Source organism: Montipora foliosa, chromosome 4, assembly GCF_036669935.1.
Source record: "Montipora foliosa isolate CH-2021 chromosome 4, ASM3666993v2, whole genome shotgun sequence".
Taxonomy (NCBI): domain Eukaryota; kingdom Metazoa; phylum Cnidaria; class Anthozoa; order Scleractinia; family Acroporidae; genus Montipora; species Montipora foliosa.
This window is the reverse complement of record NC_090872.1, coordinates 44,815,009-44,834,345: the sequence shown is the minus strand read 5'-3', so window position 1 is coordinate 44,834,345 and position 19,337 is coordinate 44,815,009. Positions and strand designations below refer to the sequence as shown.

The following is a 19,337-nucleotide window of genomic DNA, read 5'->3' as shown; positions in this document are numbered from 1 at the left end:
CCTAACCAAATAAATGCATAATGGATGAGTTGTGACATCAGATTTTCAATTCTCCCAGACTTTTCTTCAACATCTTAATTTTAACTGACTCAAAACAAATTCACTAACGTTTTGTTAAACTCCAAGAAAGCTTTTCCCAGACTGTTTCTTGGACTGTGGAAACCACACATGTGTGCTTTAGATTAGAGACAAAAAATTCACCTTTAGTATCCAAAATTGTTGAAATACACTCATCAGTCGTTCTGCAGGCCTTCATAGCTTCAGTAATGTGATTGCTTGACAAATTTGGAAACATTTCCTTTAATTGGTTTACATCAATGTATTGGCCCTAAACAATGAAAAACAATAAATAAATAAATAAATAAATAAATAATAGACAATCGTGGTGTCATAAAGTCTATTCTTGGCCATTACTAGCAGGCCTTTTATAAACAAGCAACAAGCAACAATCTTAGCAAGAATAAAGTAATGTTTAAATACTAGACATTTCAGTTTTGACATTTAAAAAACAAGAGTTATTTGTAAATTTTAATGAAGGGGTTAAATTATTAAATTTCAAAGGATTTACAGCTAACCACATCATCTTTCAGTCTTGTCACATAAGCTTCAGGCTGTAAAATCTGACAATCTTAATTGAAATAGCTGTAATAATATAACACCAGGAAAAAAAGAGATGGATATGGTGATGGATTTCCTTTTCCAATAATTGTAAATACTTGATTTTACAAATCACATTACAAACCTCACACTTGTGGTCTTGAAATATATTTAATGGTACCTCTTCATGGCATACAGTGCAAGTGACAGTTGGCATACAAGAATTGTTTTCAGGCTGAAAGACAACAAAGGCAGTTACACTAATGTCCAATTAAAAGGTCAAAGAGTATTCAAAGGCATTTACCTTATACGTCTGTGATGCTTTCTCTTTGGCAAGGCCTTAAAAGGGTACCACATAAATACATGCAGCACCTATAATTTGCAATGTTCTCTTGTAACCACCTGATTGTGTAGCCTTGAGGACCAAGAGGAATGTTATGAAGACTCCTCTTGCCACTTCCACCCCCCAAGGTTCGGTGTAACAAAAACTTCCCATCTGCTGCTTTTAGTTTGGGAAACAGTGCCTCCAATTCCTTTCTGAGGTAATTATGGTCACCTTCTTTCTTAAAGGCATGTCGCTTTTTTCCTAGACCAATGCAGGACAGATCATACATTTCTTTTGAATTGGGAGAGAATGTTCCATTTTCACTTAGACAACACAAATTAACAGTGAAGGTGTTTTTCACAAAGAAGGTGCGTGAACAGCTTTCTTTTCTGGAGGGGTTTAGGCCTCTTTGTGGCCTCATCAAGGCAGGAAATGCACGCCTGCAAAACAGCAATTATAGAAACAAGCCAACTTTAATTTATCACTTTGGAAAATTATAACATGTACAACAAAATGCTCAAATAATTTTATGAAGTCAGATCATTGATTTAGAAAAACGTTGAAAATAATTTGGAATTCTGTTACTCTTAACTCAGGAAACCAGGAAAACAGTGCTGTAGCCAGCACGAGGCAAACAAAGGCACTGAACTTGGTAATAGTATCAATATCTAACAGAAAATCTAGTAGTATGTGAATAATACACTCTAGTATTTCATACAGTGTATAAGCAAGCAGCACATTTGCGAGGTTCACGAATGCATATAGCAGGCTGTGCATACAGCAAGTGAAATAAATGAGGTGCCCCAAATATATATTGCCCCATAAATATTTCTGAAATGCAGTTGCATGGAAAAGAAAAAAAAAAATCAAGAATGGGAAGAGTGAACTGCAAGCAGCAATGGTAATCAGTAACATTTTGTATCTTTAAATTGTCAGTCACCACACACTTCCTCATATATATTTTTCAGTAGGGCAGAGAAATAAAGGGACACCCTAAGGAAAAATGGTTAAGGCATTTCAGCAAACTAAATACAAATGAAAATTATTTTCCTAACAAAAAAGGGGTACTTAATCCCAACCGACAGTTTCGATGATTGTTCCTTTTTATGCTTGGACAATGGGTTCTAGTCATGCTTGGGCTGGGACCTCCCTAATATGAATTTCCATGTGCTCAATGCTTGTGCATGTACGATGTTATTTCGTTCGTTGCTGTTTTTATTTTGTTAAGTTAAGATGAGTTGAGATCATTCGAATGAGCGAATGCCCATTTCTTGTGTTTATGCATTAAATCGTCAAAGTTCAGCACTCATCCAACTGAAAATAATCCATAAGCTTAAGTAAGCTTAATAAATATCCCACAAATTCCGCAGGTACATGTCCCCAGAAACCCCACCACCATCTTAATTGCTTTGCGTCATGAAGTTCTCAGTGCACATCCTTTTCTCTTTCAAAGCAACTCAAAGAAACGAAAATATATCCTTGAAATGACGTTGCCTAGAGAAATGAACTACCCCTAAATTTAAGCATACATTACCTGAAGTTATCGGCTGCTCGACTAGCAAATGAGGTACTAGCTACCGAACTTCCAGGATTCTGATCATGATCAGATGAAGCCCTGGTTGGGTTTGATGAGCTTGGACCTGCAGTTGAATATTCGTCTATGTCGTTAATGAGATCCTGTAACTTCCTTTTCAAATTATTCAGACCTCCTCTAGACGAACTCATTTCAGGAAAACAAAGTCTTTCAGTTACGATCGATTCTGATCACTTTCATTTTCCAGGGTGTTAAGAAACTGCCTGCGGTGAATATTGGGAGATCTTAGTACCCAAGACCCTCTCGACCTGCCTGATACGCTGTGCCTGTTCGTGATACGCTGTGCCTGTTCATGATAGGCTGTGCCTGTTCGTGATACGCTGTGCCTGTTCCCTATACACTGTGGCTGTTTAGCAGATTGATTTACTGACTTACTGATTTATGTATGTATGTATGCATTCATTCAGTTGGTCTGTAAGTCGGGTAGTCACAATGATTTAGTGAGATTTGTAGGTAGATTACATTATATGGTGACTGAAAAGAGAGAAATTGTGCACTGCTAGTATTTTAGACTTTCACTAGAAACTGACTAGGGACTATGCAACAATTATCTGGAGGGGGGTTCTTAACCTAATTGGAGGGGCTTAAGTTAAATATTTACAGTGTAGGTTTTTTTGGGGGCAAGGGGGGGGGGGGGGGGGCTAGATGTTAGGTTCTTCTGGAGAGGGGTTACAAGTTATATGGAGATTTAGTTACTAATTTCAAAACCATGACACTCAAGTAATGCATAATTCGTTCAAGCTCAAAATATGTTGTAATTAAAGACTTCTAAGAAATATTACATACAATATATTTATCCACTACAACCTCTATCCATTACCATTCAAGTGATGCATAGTCTATTCAAACTGAGTACCCTTTGTAATCAAAGACCTATAAAAATATCAAAAACAACGACTTCTGCAGCTCTGGTGAATCTCAAACAGGATTTGCCAATCTGTGCTTCCTCCTCATGACCTAAATACTATATATGTGTTCTTCTTTCAAAGTTCTGTTCCATGATTTTTCCATTAAATACTTAATAACATGTAAAGAAGCTTGTCATATGACACTATAGCAAAGAGAAAATCTTACCTTGACTTCTTTGCTCTGAAAACCACACCAAAGGTCGTTGATCGAGTTTGGGATGTGCTCCCCGATAAGCTCCCTGTTAAACAGATTTGCCTGATGTTTCCTCCAGCGACAGAACCATTGACTCGCTGATGCTTCCGTTTCTATTTTAAGTTTAAAGGCGAGGTTGTAAGGTTTCCAGTTGAATGACTTTTTATAAAATGCTTCGCTTGTGCAAAGACATGTTTCCTGTAAGGTCAGTAATTGTTTAATAATATTTGTGACCTCTTGTATGGTTGTTATCAATTGGATCTCGCAAGAGAAACGCTCTCGAAAGCCATGTTACTTGTCTATTATGATGTTATCTTTAGACAGGTGTCTAGCCATATGACTGAGCACTATTTGCTCCATTACTTTACAGCATATGGAGGTTAAAGAGATTGGCCGATTATTTGAAGGAAGTGATTTATCATCTTTCTTGTAAACAGCAGTAATAAGGTCCTTGGACCAATCTGAAGGAACCGTATTGAAACCATCCAGAAGCAGATTGAGATATCTCTTTCAATACATGTGCAGGCAATTCATCAGGGCTACATGCCTTGTTGGGTTGAGCTGGGATAGTTGTTTAGCAACTCCCTCAGGTGATATTTGTAAGTCAGTGGTCGAAGGATAAGAAGATGTAGAAATTTTAGGTAAAGGTTATTGTTCACTTGTAAAGGCAGAAAAAAATATGAATTCAAAGTTTCAGCTTTATCTTTATCCACAACAAACACGCAGTGATCAGTCTTGGTAGGCGGAATACCAAGATTCTCCAATCTGTTGTGTGTTACATAGGACCAAAACGTTTTTGGGTTTTCTGCAAGGCTGTCACCAATGACATCATTTAAGTATCGATTGTGAGAGTCTTTAACGAGATTTGACACAGCGTTACTTTGACCTTTGATGGCTTTCCAGTGATGTAGATCATTTGTTCGAACAGCTCTTTTGTGAAGGCGATCTTGTTTGCGCATTTCACGTTTTATCTTGGGATTGATCCACAGTAGATTAAACTTAGGTTTAGAAGACTTTTGAGGTATAAATTGAAGGATTCCAGTAGTTACAGCACGTTTAAAAGAGTTCCAATTTTGTTCCACCGAGTTTCCCCATGGACTTAGAGCAAAAAATTCTGATGATGACTTCGATATAAAGTCGTTTAAACCATCAAAATAAGCTTTTTTGGAAATATAAACTTTATTAGGAGGTTTAGTTGAGCGATGAAGTTTCAAGTTAATCTCGAAGGTTACTACAAGATCGCTCAAGCCAGATGGAGTAGATCGTTAGAAACACTGTTGGGATAAGTAGATAGAAGAAAGTCAAGTGTTTTTCCAGATGCAGGTCTAGTTGGCACTTTAACGTGTTGGGATAATGAATAGTCATCAAGTATGTGCATATTTTTATTATGCCGAGATGCAGTCACAGGATTAGTTGTATAAAGAATCTCTTGGTTCCAATCTATATTGCCTTAGTTGAAGTCACCTCCCATGATAATGTTGGGGTGATTTGGAACTCTCGTGAAAACATTGTTAAAGAGAGTTGCTTAAAGAGTTTGGTGGTCTATAAAAGGACGAAATATACAATGTCCTCCTATTAGCTATTCTGAGAGAGGACCAAAGGACTTCTATCTTTTCTGAGAACTGGGTATGAGGACGGGAAGATTGAATATCATGGAATATCAGGGCTGAGTTTAGATTCAGTTCCCAGAACAATATCAGGATCATGTAGTTCAACTAGAGCTTGGAATTCAGTGAGGTGTTTGGAGCTTTTAAGACCGTTACAATTGATTATCATTCCTTTTAGCTTTGTTTTCGTGTTACACTTTGATGACCGCGTAGCTGGATTAGATCTTGGAGGATTACTTCTGGTATCAACCACAGAGCCAGAGAGAATATCAAAAGAATTTGATAAGTTCAAGGTATTTGAAGACAAGTCCAAAAGCGTAGTTGAAAAATTTAGAAAGTCACAATCAGGACAAATCCACAAGCATGAGGAGTTTGCAAGTAGTTGGTCTTTATCATTATTATTGATTGTTAATGTGAATCCAAGAATCACATGAATCACATTGTATTCCACATTGATTTGACTTTACTGGCTTTTTACATAGGCTGCAACGACATTTCCAATTTGGGCCAGGATTAATATTGATGTCCCCACAAAGTAGAATTACCGGTAGGTCTAGTAGAATACATGACTGGGATTTGACAAACATAGCAGAATGTCGCTGACGGCGATAAGATGAGACGCAAGCTTCAAAACCCAACAAACAAGAAGATTCACTCAGGTTATTTGAGTTGGACGTATCTCTATCTGTATTAGATCTTGGAATCAAATAAGAGCAGGAATATAGGCTGATAAACGGAATAACCAACGGAGCTCGAAAATACACATCCATCTTCACATGTCCATGTATACTTATATGACTGCGGTGATGACAAGCCTAGTACATTTTCCCTTCACTATCAACTTTGCATTGACCTACGATTTATCTGTTAATGTGATATCTTATATTTTGTCGAGTTATCGAAGTGTTGCTTCAATTATAAACAAGATGCCATATGCTAAAACATCTGCACGGAAATGTGTAAACAATCAAATTTATTTTCAGTTTCCCTTGCTATCATCCCCATGATGACGGCGAGGAAATGCATTCAATTCTTGAAGTTTCTCTTTGATACAGAACTTTGCTTTGCCTACCTTTCTCAAATTCGCATTCTCAATTCCACTTCATTCATGACAAGAAGAGGCCCTAATGCTTACCAGAGCTTCATGCTGGTGACGTCATTTGCGTGGCTAATTTGTAAATAGATTTGTTACAAAGACTCCGGTTTTCATTTTTACGGAACAGTGTAATTTTAAACAAAACGAAATAATTACATCCTTGCACAAGTATTTATTGACTTAACACAAAAATTGTAGGAAATGCTTGGGGGTTTTTTTCTGGGTTGAGTTCGTGGCTGAGAAGACAATACATACACTCTGTTACTTGTCAAACAAAGTAGTTATTTAAAAAAAACAACTGCTATTTTGGAGTGCATTTCCTTTAGTTGAATACTTTATTTATCTACTTAATACATTGCACTTAGGTCAGAATTTAGCATTTTCCGGACAGATTGCCCTGGTTGCGGAAATTTCCAATCGAACACAAATTAAAATCAGAAAACTGGTTTTGCCGTGGAATTTATTAGAGTTTCTCGTCATGGATTTTCGATTAAAGAAAAGAAGAAGTCCGTTTCTGAATCTTGTGTTCGATTGGAAATCCAAAAGATCTAACTTTTAAGATAAATCTGTATTTCTCGATCGAACGCACAATTAATTTGTGTACTCTTCTCTAGGAAAAATTCACGCAGTTTGTGTGTATGAATAACAAAAGATGCGCCACTTATCGGAATTACACTCAATTTGCGTGTAATTGAGGTGCTTGTCAAGCTTGTGAAATATTTACACTTGTGTTTTGCACGTGTATTTCACATTTATTCTGCGCATTAAGACACCAAATTGCATGCATTTACGTATGTGTAAGTGCTGCTATTCCTGGGGCCTGTACTGTAGTTTCCAGGGTAATTTCGATTTTCTTTGAATGATCGGGTAAAGCGGCGAAGACGTTAAGATGCCGGAGGGAGGGGACTATACAGCGTTGGTGAGCAATGGTGAGGGATGTGGTGGAGTTTCAGTGATGCTTTCTGTAGATGCTGGTTTCTTTGCGGTGTTCGATAGGAAAGGCGATCCAAATGGAATTAGCCAACAGTGGAAGAAGTGGAGAGGGTTGTTCGGTTTGTATTTGACGGGAAAAGGGGTGACAGACGATAAACAGAAGAGAGTGCTTCTTTTTTACATGCGGCAGGTATCGATGTTCAGGAAATTTATTTTACGTTGGTCAGCGAAGAAGAAAGTTCTACTAACGCAGAGACAATGAAGGTGCTTGATGGTTATTTCGTTCCAAAGTCAAATGTGCCATTTGAGAGGCATTTATTCAGGCAGATCGTGCAGCCTAGTGATGAGACAGTGGCCCAATTTGTATGTAGGCTTCGACAGTGAGCAGTGAGCTGCCATTTCTGGATTCGGGAAGACAATTACATTCGTGAGGAGGTTACTCAAGTCATTTACGTCGCAAATTTTTAGAGCAGGAGGGTTCTGTTACCCTAGGTTGTCTCTTAAAGATCGCAAGGGCACAAGAGGCTGTTAGCTGTCGGTTGAAAGAAATGGAGCAAAATTCAAATCAGGGTCACATTAACGCTGTTGGTGGGAGAAACTCAGGTGGTGCGTGGAATGCGTGTGGTGCGAGGAACGTGGGTGGCGCATGGAATGCTCATGGTGCAAAAGTAGGCAAGAGGCCGAAAATTTGTTTTGGTTGTGGCTGGGATGGACATTGTCCTGGAGATAAGAGCTGCCCAGCACGTGAACAGGCCTGCAGGAAGTGTGGGAAAATAGGCCATTTTCAAATTAGATGTACACAAAGTCACCAGAGTGGTGAAGAGTAGGGCAAAGAGTAGGACTGGCAGACGAAGTAATTGTACCGGAAGTGACGTGGGTGATGAAGCAAATTCTGTGGGGTATGAGGCTTTTTCAACCAGTGGGGCTAGGCAGAGTCCTGATTACGCGTTTACTGTTGGCCACATCACAGATCATCTGTGTTCAGATAATGGCGTGGTGACTCTCTATGTCGGGAGGGTAGACTGACCAGATGCACTGATTGACTCTGGTGCTACATGCAACCTAATGGGCCAGCAGACCTGGGATTGGTTAGAAGCTAGTGGAATCCAGTGTGAATCATGCCGTTCAGCTAAAGTGTTGTTTGCCTATAGCGCTACGGAACCTTGGAACGTTTCTGCAAAAGTTGTCGACCCGCAGCAACGCCAAATGCCAAGCTGATTTTGTGGTTATCACAGGTGGTGGGCGTACTCTGTTGGGGCGAGAAACGGCCGAGACACTTCTTCTCATTGACGATATATTTATATATATATATACACACCGAGACCCGCAAAATGGGTATATTGATAGGACGCAACCCTTTTGATGCAGTATGATCTGCAGACACATTCCGTAATAGTTCTCCACTTTCCTCTTTCGTGCGCGGAATGCTGCCAAACGTTGCCACATTTTAGAGTTGTTTTCAAAGTGTCCTTAAAGCGAAGTTTAGGACGGCTGACTGGGCATGATCCATTTACCAGTTCAGAGTAAAGAAGTTGTTTGGCAGGTCTGTCATGTGGCAAAGGTGGCACAACCAGCGGAGATGACTTCTAATTAACTTTATCTCAATATCTTCTACATTAGCGTGCCTGAGGACTTCTTCGTTGCTAATGAAATCATCCCATTTGATGTTAAGAATGATACGCAGATGACGCTGCTAGAAAGTACGGAGCTCTCTGACTTGATGTTGGTACACAGTCCATGTTTCACCACCATACAGTAGAAGCAGCACTAAGCACTGGCTGTATACAGCAACTTAAGTTGGAACAGTGAGGTGAGTTATGCATTTACGGAGAACTTTTGCTTCGTGGTACGAGGTTAGTCATTCCCAATCTCCTGGGCGACCAAGTTCAAGATTGCCCATGGAGGTCATCAGGGGATAGTCAAAACTAAGACTAGGTTACGAAGCAAGGTCTGGTGGCGGAAGATTGGTAGCGACGTAGGGAATTTGTGTGAAACATGTCATGGTTGCCAGATGGTGGGAGAGTTTGGGACCCCAGAGCCAGTGTCACATGTTTTGCCCCTACTGCTCCTCGGCAAGATATCAGCGTGGGCCTGTTAGGGCCACTGCCTACAGGGGAAAGTATCTTAGTGGTAGTTGGTAGTGGATTTGAAAGCCAAAACAAGCGTTTTTGAAATTTCTCGAATACAAACGCTTTCATAGGAAAAATTTTTTTTGTTTAGTGGAGGTTCCCTTTAAGTGAATGATCATAGAAATGAGAGGAAGTGTACAGATTTTTTTGTAGGACAATTAAGGGAGAAAAAGTATTTGGATGACTCCTCTCTGGAGTTGTGATTGAATCTTCTGACCCATGCGACAGATCTCATAGTCAATGACTGGTTCTTTTGCTTTCACAACACAACTGACAGTTGTTTCACTCTTTCTCTCTTTATTACAAATTGATAACATTCTTTTATGAACGAAATAAAATATGAAATGAATCATATACTGAACTGCGGATACGAAATCAAGTAAAGCTGTGATCCTCGCAGTTATGGATGCAATTTTAGCAATTGTGTAGAGAAGCCTGAAAATTTCAGGCTGACCTCCCAATACTGGTGCGACGCTTTAACCAACAGAGCTATGAAGCCACTGACGTTGGGAGCTGGTCATTTGTACGTTCTAATTTTCATAGCTGTACTTGATAAAATTCTTTATTATGGCTTTTTCCACGTACTTAGTACTTTAGCTCACACTTACAACATTTCTGACAACCCACTGACAAGATATCACATATATTTAGGGAACAAAGAGCTATTCATATTTAATTTGTAGTGTCTTTCTGAAGATGCTGTCTCCAAACTTGAAAAAATGTTAGTCTACTAACATCCTCTCCATCCTTGGCTGCAAGAAACAAAAAATAGCTTCAGTGCACTGCGATGGTCATTGGCAAAAAAGCTACAGCATTATTTTTCGATTTTTAGTGTTTTGAAGTTTGACTAAAACTGTTGTGACACTGCCCTTTTAACATGAAAGAGTTCAGCTGGTTCTGAAGGCAAACCTGTCTGAATGTAAGTTGATGAGGCTTTCTCTACTGCACCATTTAGTAAGTCGAAAGTTGCTTTCTTTCTAAGCTACTTTGAGGAATGCAGAGATGGCGCAGTGGTGAGATCACGTGCCTCCCACCATTGTGGCCCGGGTGGAGTTTGCACCGAGAGGTTTTCTCCGGGTACTCCGGTTTCCCCCCTCCTCAAAAACCAACATTTGACTTGATTTGCGTTAATTGTTAATTTCAGTTGACATTGTCCCCAATTAGTGCTCTAGGGCTAGAACGACTAGATACTTAAATAAAGTTCATTTCCTTTCCGTTCCTTTCCTTTCCTTTACTTTAAACTTCTTTGTACTGTTAATGCTTCCTGCACTTCATCTTTTCCTGAAGCAAACTCATCTATGCAATTTTCCACAAAATATCAACTGATGGCTTTTTCCCACCATGTTCTTAAAATTACGAAAGCTTTTCTCTAAATTACTAAAACGTTTTCCCTGGAAAACGAAAATAATTGCCTTTTAGTCCAGTTTCCTGTTAACATTTGACAAGAGCACTTTGAAGTTCCCTCTTTTGTGATTTGGAGAGTGCCATCTTGGATATGATGTGTTATGACTTAACAATAGTCAACAAACGTGCTAGACACTTACCCAGTTTTTCTTTCCTCTATCACTTTCTCAATGTTGTGTGACCTTTCTGCTCCAAGAAATTCGAATGTAAGATGAATTATGGTAAACAGTCTTGTGGTTCACTACATGTAGGTAGTAGGCCAAGTAGGCCGTGGTAAGTGCGACAGAAACTCAAGTCATTAAATACTTGCAGATCTTCTAGTCAATCAAACTAGGTGGCAAGAATCAGCCAGAGCAAATGTAAACAAGACAACAATCTTCAACATGCAACATAGAAATATTTTTCACTTTCTTAATTCTGCAACAGCTGTCTTTGATGCGTCACACAAACATATTTGTTCGCTTTCACAGGGAGGAAGTGCTTAGAATAAGCTGACGAAACCTTCAGGTGTTGCTTAATAATATACATAGTGAGGCTTTTTCACAGCAACAATTACGGCTGTTGAATAGAAGTTGTTGGGTGTGTTAGTAAGCTCTCGAGCGGGGTGAAACTAGACACATACAAGAATTAAAAAAAAAACAAGCTTCCAGCAGATACCAGAAAATGAAAATTTAAAGAAGAAGTTGGTTAGTGAAAATGAAACGTGGATGGATTCGCGAAACCTGAAAACTGCTTAGTTTTAAAATGTCTCTTCGCCTCATATTCCCAAGGAGGACTTGGAATATTGATCTTGTTGACATTTGCTTCATACTGAACTCTCAGTCAACCAGTCCAAAATATCATTATGTCGAAGCGAGAAAACTGAATCAAGCAATACCTAGGTGACTTTCACTGTTATGCACTTTCCCAGGCAGTAAAATAAACTTAACTTGAAATTTAGTTAAATTTTGTTATCTTTTTAGAAACTACTGAAACAAGTTACTCTCACCATTCATTAATTGTTTGCTTTGAAGTTATAACAGGGGTCTCGTAGAAAGCCGTGGTAGACCAGTTAAACTTGATTTCCCCTTATTTCACACCAATGAGTGAGGCATAGCACTGCAAACTTGCTTTTGCTTTGCATGACTAACTCATAAAATCATGTTTAACGACCATGAGGTAAATCTGTTCTGATGGTGGAGCCAATATCAGTACAATATACCGTCTGGATTAAGATTCAAGTCCCACAATTGGGTCAGTATTGCTCTCCTCCCCTGTCTTTTCGTTGTTTACAACTATGTCAAGCCCTTTAGTAAATCACCTAATATTAATCAGGTAGTACACATGTGGGATTGTAGAAGGAAGAGTATGTCCATAGATTGAGGGGTTTAAAATAAAGGTCAGGAACTCTTTGAAAACAGAAAAACATATGGCCCTAGAAAATAATAATTTAGAATCCTATTTATGGAAAGTGGACGTAGTTTGATTATGTTCAGTTCATTGACTTTTGGTATAACCCCCTGTCTGTCTTCTTTTTGTATTTAAGTGTGAAATTGTTAAAAGATGTAATCGTTTTACTAGAGCTGTGTAATAGCGGCGCTCCACGCGCGCCGAAGGAGCACCATAGTTAAGAAAATATGGTAACCCATCGATGTGAGAAAATTTGGTTTTATAGCCATGACGTCATGAACATACGTACGTGCACCCCTTCATGTATGCCAATGTGACCAGTACACGTAACCGTATCATGGGCTCAAGTTTAGAGGTCATCGAGGAGGCAATACTCCATTTGACACTGTAGCTAGTTTACAGCATACATCTTTCATATGGGACATCAATGTTATGGTCAATTGACACCTGTCAAAACAAGGCATCTGCTGACCAGTATCATGTGACCATATGGCGGGCTCAAGTTAGACCTTATCGTGGTCAGCTGTTTTTTTGAAGTTGACCGCTGACCAGTGACTGGTTGTTGATTGGATTGGAGGCTCAAGGTCAGACACACACACACCTGAACGATGAACGAGCATTAATTTTTTGCGCTCTTTCTGTGGCTCGACATGGCTACACGGGCATTCTACGTCAACCAAAGCTCTTGACATTTGATGGTTTTCGTGTCCAGGTACGGTTTGGAAAATATATTTTTCTTGCATTTTTCACTGGTTTCAGTCTAGGTTTAACATAATATAGCTGCGGTCAGGACACACTGGTGGCTACGTAGTTATTCAAGTCAAGCATTGGAACGATATAAGCTTAAAGCTGAGTGTTTATTTTAAATTTCTTTAGGGCTGCTTTTTGCTTTGAATTGCAGTTTTTGGTATGTCTAAAGATTTTTAATTTTGAATCTACTAGCGTTTAATCTACTAAGATGCCTGGAGGACCTATGACAGAAGAACAGAAATGAAAGGAGAGAGAAAGAGAATGAGAACGACAAAACGGTACACCAGTAATAGCTTAAAGTTGGTGGAAGAAGTTACTCCACAAGTTCTTTTCTTGGACACTAAACTGTTGTTATTTCTACGGATGAATTATTTCAAGTGGATGCATATTTATAAAAAGTGGTTTAGTCGTTTTTTCCTTTGTTCAGGAATGAAACTCGAATTTTTATTGATAACTGGAATTAAATAACAATCATCTGTACTCTTTTTGGACAGAAATAATCCATCTTTTGCTGGTTTGTTTGGCTTTAAAATTTGAGCGAACAAGAAGTTTTTTTACTCCGCTTGCCTAACTGTTTTTCGATGTGCCTCAACAGCGACAAGAAAATTTTGCCCTTATGCTCTAAACATGTAATCGCAATGAGTTGTAAAAGTAAGGAGAAATGTCACCAGCTTGTGTTTTCAGAAGTTTGTTTAGAGCACGTACAGGTAATTTGTTGGAGATCTTGTTTTGAAGTTTGTCCTTCCTAGCCGATTCTGGTTCTAAGCCAAGCTGGCGTGTTTCAATGAAGTACATCAAAATGTAAATGATCTCGTTTTCAGAGATAACGTGGAATAAATAGTATGATCTGTTACATCACAAACTATAGTACATCTGTGATTTATAATTTTAGCGTGATTCCTATTCGCTGGCTTTTGACAGACGACTCTGAAGTGGCTTCTTTCCTTTTCCGTTCGCTTGCTGAGGATTTGCTTGTTTTCTTTTGAAACTCTTGCAATTCAAGAAAAATTAATTGCCTAACTGGTGAATTCGACAGTAGATTTCGCTGGAAAAACCATTATCACACTCATCCCTTCGTGATTCATGCGATCAGTCGGTTTTTCCAGTGAAATTTACCGTGGAATTCACTAGTTAGGCAGCTAAGAACATAATTAAGCAATAGCCGGGAAAACCAAAAGGCGGACAGTTCCAAAGCCTTTTATTTTCACTAATCCTACAGCCAGTAAGAATAAACAAGCCCTTTTAGGCATGGCTAAATCTATATATTATTAATGATAACAATAAGCTGATTGCTTGTAGCAACAGTGATTGTGCAGGGGTTGCTGTCATAGTTTATCATTTGTATGTAATCGTGACTGTGACTGTGACTGTATTTGTTGTTGTGTAATTTGATATTCCTTTTTGTGTGTGTGTATGTTCTTTCTTAATGAATAAAAAAAGGAAAAGTGTTGTATTCACTATACTTGTTTTAATGCAGATTAGGTCGGTTTAGTCATGTAAGCACGGCCCCAGAAGAATGAATGAATTTAGTAATCATCATGTTGAAATAAAGAGTATGTATGTATGTATGTATGTCCATCTGTTTGCCATTTCAGGAGATTTACTTAAAAGGGGGACAAGGCTGATGTTTTAGGGACAGACTGAGATGGACTTGTACATATTGTACATAGATGATTATTCCGTTAAGTAATCTGTCATCTTTGACATGTATTCCAAAACTCTGATTTTGTACTCATTATTCCTTGAAAATTCTTCTTCAACATCTTTGTTCTCCATCCAAGTACAAACTGAACCTTCAACTTCTTGAAATTCTCTCATTTGCTTAAAAAATTATTCTTAAAGCCGAACAATACACTAAGCCTTTCCAATGGAAAGAGCCTCATTGTTAATTTTTTAATGGAATCTATAACAAACTTCTGAAGTCTTAAAGGCATCCAATTCCCTTGACATTTCGTTGATCCACTATCACTTAATCTTTCTCCCCAGTGAAGCTAATTGCCGCTATGTGAATATCTAGTTCAGAGGAAGATATTTTTTCTCTGTTTATCCATGAAACACAACATAGCACAACAACCAATTTCAAGAATGTAAAACAAAAAATATATTGCATGGAGTGCAAGCCCCCTATTTCATCCACTCCTTTGCAGCAAAATGACACGCCTAAATTATACGAATTTGGTCAAGAACAGTATACGTTCCCGTGAAAGGATTGGGCATGGTGAAAATATCTCACCAGTAACAGTAACATCATTGGTTTAAAATCAGTAAAAGCTCAGAATGGTAATAAATGACATTTTTTGTAGATTATTACAATCTTCATATGTGCTTCGTTCGCCCCAAGGATTCCTAATTATTTGTTGCAAATGATTTATTGTGGAGAAATTTATCACCGTTATTGCTGGTTCATTTTAAGGGCAGAGATGTTCACAGTTGACAAAGACTGCAGAATGATTATCTTTGCATTTTAAACATCACTTGAAGATGTTGCTATGTTGGTTGTTATGCCATTGATTTAATCCTTGGATTGTTTTCTTTCAGTTTTTCCAATGTTTATGTTGAGGTTCAGAGTGTCAACGTTTTGGAAAGCCATGGGAAGTGTAGGATCAGCTAACAGAATAAAAAATGTGCCTTACCGTAGCAAGTTTGGGGCGATTGTAACAGAAACATCCTCATCATTACAGCAGCCTAATAGTAGTCCTGTGGCAGTAATTTTTGGATGGAATAGTTCAAAAGGAAGGTACCTGAAAAAGTACACCCAGATTTTTGAAGAGAGAGGTTTTGACAGCATTTGTGTTCCTGCAAATCCTCTAAATACATTTTTCAGATCTGGAACAAAAGTAAAGGAAATTAGTATGCATATTTTGGATCTGTTGCTGGATCTGAAATGTCAAGAAAGACCAGTTTTTCTTTATGCCTTCAGCAATGGTGGTTGTGCCATGTTCTTTCATTTGATGGAAGCTCTATCATATCCAGGGCAACCATTTTACCAAGCAGTGCCTGTTGTTGGTACAATATTCGACAGTTGTCCCATTAGCCCAGATATCAACAGCCTAAATACTGCTATGGAGAGTGTCACAGATACATTGAGTAACCCAGCACTCAGAATGATAACTTGGTTTTCTATGAGAGTTTTTCTTCCTCCAGTGATATACTTCAATGGTACACTACAACGTTTCATGAATGATTTGACAGAATCTCCACTGCAGTGTCCACAGTTGATCCTGTATTCCAAAACAGATAGACTGGCTCCTTACCAAGACATTGAATCATATGCGGCAGCTCGCAGGTCCAGGGGTATTAACATTGTCACCAAGTGTTGGGACCACTCAGAGCATGTCAGTCATTACAGAGAACATGCTAGTGATTACCTTGTTGCAGTTAATACGTTTGTCGACAAGTGCTTAGGTATCTATCACTTGAACAGAAATGAATGTATTTAATATTGTATAAAGCAGAAAATTCACTTGACTTAAACGAGTTATCAACTTAAATTTGCATTCAACCGTAAAGCTTGAATCTTTTTTCATGCCACCTTATTTTCAAACAGTTTTTCAGACAAAAATTTGGTTTTATCAACGGAGTTGATAATGTAAATTGGCCACCGTACAGAGATTCTAAAAGCTGACGTTTCGAGCGTTAGCCCTTCGTCAGAGCGAATCGAGGGATTATGGGTTACATGTAGTTTTTATAGTAGAGTAGGAGCTACGCTATTGCTGGTAACATGGCAACGTGAAAAATAGGAATATATTAGTTAAATGAAAAGCGTTCGTTAATACCGTGAGGATTAAGGGTGCCGATTTGAAAGATGAATTTTTGTTCCAGATTCTTGCGGCTTTCCGTCGTACCTAGATGTAGGGAAAGGCCGCAGATAGTCATGTGTTTTTTGCAGTGGTTAGGCAGATTAAAATGGCGAGCGACTGGCTTAGATGCATCCTTGTCATTCTTTTCAACATCGTGAAGGTGTTCGCGGAATCGGTCACCTAGTCGTCTACCTGTCTCACCAATGTATAATTTATTGCATAACGTACAAGTTATGCAAGAAATGACATTTGCGGAGGTACATGTGAAACGATCGGTGATCTTAACAGATCGCTTAGGTCCTGATATCTTGCTAGTGTTAACAATGAAAAGACAAGTTTTGCATCGTGAGCGCGCGCATTTGAAAGTGCCGGGTTGCTCGTTAGTTTTGAGCGCGCTTCTAACTAAAAAGTTGCCTACGTTTTTGTCACGTTTGAATGAAATAAGTGGAGGTTGCGAAAAGATTCTACCAGTCTCGGGATCATTTTGGAGTAATTTAAAATTACTAAGAATGATTCTTTTGACTGCGTGATTGTGAGGATGGAAAGTGAGGGTGAATGGAATTCTGTCATTCTTATCTTTTTGTGACGTTTGTAGTGATGACTGTAGCATGCAACTATGTATGTTTGTTAAACAACCAGTGCAGGTTTTGTTCACACGGTGTTCACAAAATTAAAGATATTTTGTTTAAGTTTGCACTGAACATACAGTCATGCAGAAAACGAATGCAAGTTTGTCTATAGTGCAAATCAAGGCCATCTATGACTACCATTCTTCCAACCTTATTACTCCTTGTTTCATTGGAGAGGAGGTGCTTTTGGAGTACGCTTTCCAAGAATGCAAGGAACGTCTTGTTAGGGAATCTTCTCCTCATCTAGCAAAGATAACAATCCTCTATGCTGTGCTACTTCATATAACAATGACAAGAATCTCTACGTCGACCTATCTCCAGGATATTTATGTTTCAACTCAAGGAAATGCTGTTAAAAGCGAAAAACATCACCTTACAAGCATCTGCATCACTGTTACGAGTTAATTGCTTTGTGTCCGCGGGCATTACGCTTGTAACACTGGAGAGCTGTTGTGTCACTCTGTGCGTTCTTTGTTTTTTCTGCCTTGGGCTATACTAGCGGCTTGTTGGTCGCAGAGCTAAACAGGTGCTTTCCATGTGGTTCCAAGTATTGATCGGCGATTTTCGCTATCTGGTCAAGCATTTCCAGGGCTCTTTCATGAAGGTGAATAGCTAACTCTTTTGGACAAGGGTCAATAAACTGTTTTTCCACAATTGGGTCTTTCGGGCCTTCAAAAAAACGTTCAGTGTGCGACAGTTTCAACCACTGCAACAAGTATCTCTCCAGTCGCACTATGAACTGTTCTGGGCTCTCATCAAATTCCGGCTTTGATGCTCTAAATTTACAGCAATAACCAGCCTCCGTAAGGTCATATCTCTTTATCAAAGCTCGCTTTACTGGGTCATAATCTTGGGCTGCTTCCTCGGATAACCGCGAATAAACTTCTAGCGCGCGTCCGGACAAAGGAGCACTAAGTTTCAAAGCCCATCCTGTCTTCTCCCATTTAGCTGTCGCTGCAAATCTTTCTAATCTTTGTGAATACGCATCCAAGTCGTCCTTGCCATCGACAAATGAGGGAAGCTTGGGTGCCTTGGCCCTATCCTCTCGCACTTCAGGACGCCCGTCAGCATTCGCCACAGCCAAACGTGCAATCTCCGACTCGTGTTCTCTTTTTGCCGCTCTAATAGCCTCTTTCTGTTTCAAAAGATCGGCCTCTATCTCCAGTTTCCTCAGTTCATGTTCTTGATGCCTTGTTTCTCTTTCCTCGTCTTCCCTTCTCCTATCTTCTTCTAGTAATCGATGTTTCTCATCCTTTTCTTCTTCTAATTAACTCCTTTTTTGTTCTCTTTCTTCCTCTTTCCTTCTTCGTCTTCTTCAAATTGTCTACGTTTGTCTTCTTTTTTTTCCTCTTCCCTTCTTCGCCCTTTATCAAGTTGTCTACGTTTGTCTTCAGACTGATCAGTTTGAGGTCAAAAGGAATCAGCCACTCAAGCGGCCAAAACAGCTAAAGGGCAGTTTGATTGTTAAGGAGTACACTAGTAAGAGCGTTGATCTATGTGGGGAAAAATCATGCGAGACCTGCACGGTTCACGCCTATGAAGTGGCACTTATATCTCAAAAACAGGAACACATGTAAAAGAAAAAAGAATTATCCAGCGCCTTCAAAACAGGGAAAGAAAAATACTATCAAATTGGAAAGGGTTCAGTCTGACCCTCGTGTTGGTAGCATTTGTAGAAGCTGCCAGTTTCGTCCTTAAATGTTAGCCAAGCAAGGCATCTGAAAAGGTCTTTACTCCTATCTCTTATATTTGCGTCTAAAAATTTCTGTTGTGTCTAATGTTATCCCAAGTAACTTCTATGAAGGGACTTGCTCAATCTTGCAACCTTTACATGCAATTTTGATGCAAATTTCTTCTCCAAGTGCCTACCAGTTACAAGCAGAGGTTTTGTCTTAGAAGTATTCAGCACCATCCTATTTTCAGATGTCCAGTCAGCTATCCTGTTTACTGCAGGCAGATGTAAAACTGCAGCAGAGGCACCCT

General features: G+C 39.0%; 1 protein-coding gene across 2 annotated transcripts in view; it reads left to right on the top strand.

Moving 5' to 3' along the window:
• The window catches only part of LOC137999289 (transmembrane protein 53-A-like), a 51,467-nt gene extending 34,620 nt beyond the window's left edge, over positions 1–16,847 (top strand). For both annotated transcript variants that reach the window (XM_068845124.1, XM_068845125.1), the window contains one exon: positions 15,464–16,847. In XM_068845124.1, the coding sequence (XP_068701225.1) occupies positions 15,472–16,365 (894 nt within the window). In that variant the 5' untranslated portion in view covers positions 15,464–15,471 and the 3' untranslated portion in view covers positions 16,366–16,847. The remainder of the gene's footprint in view (positions 1–15,463) is intronic.
• Positions 16,848–19,337: the final 2,490 nt, after the last annotated feature.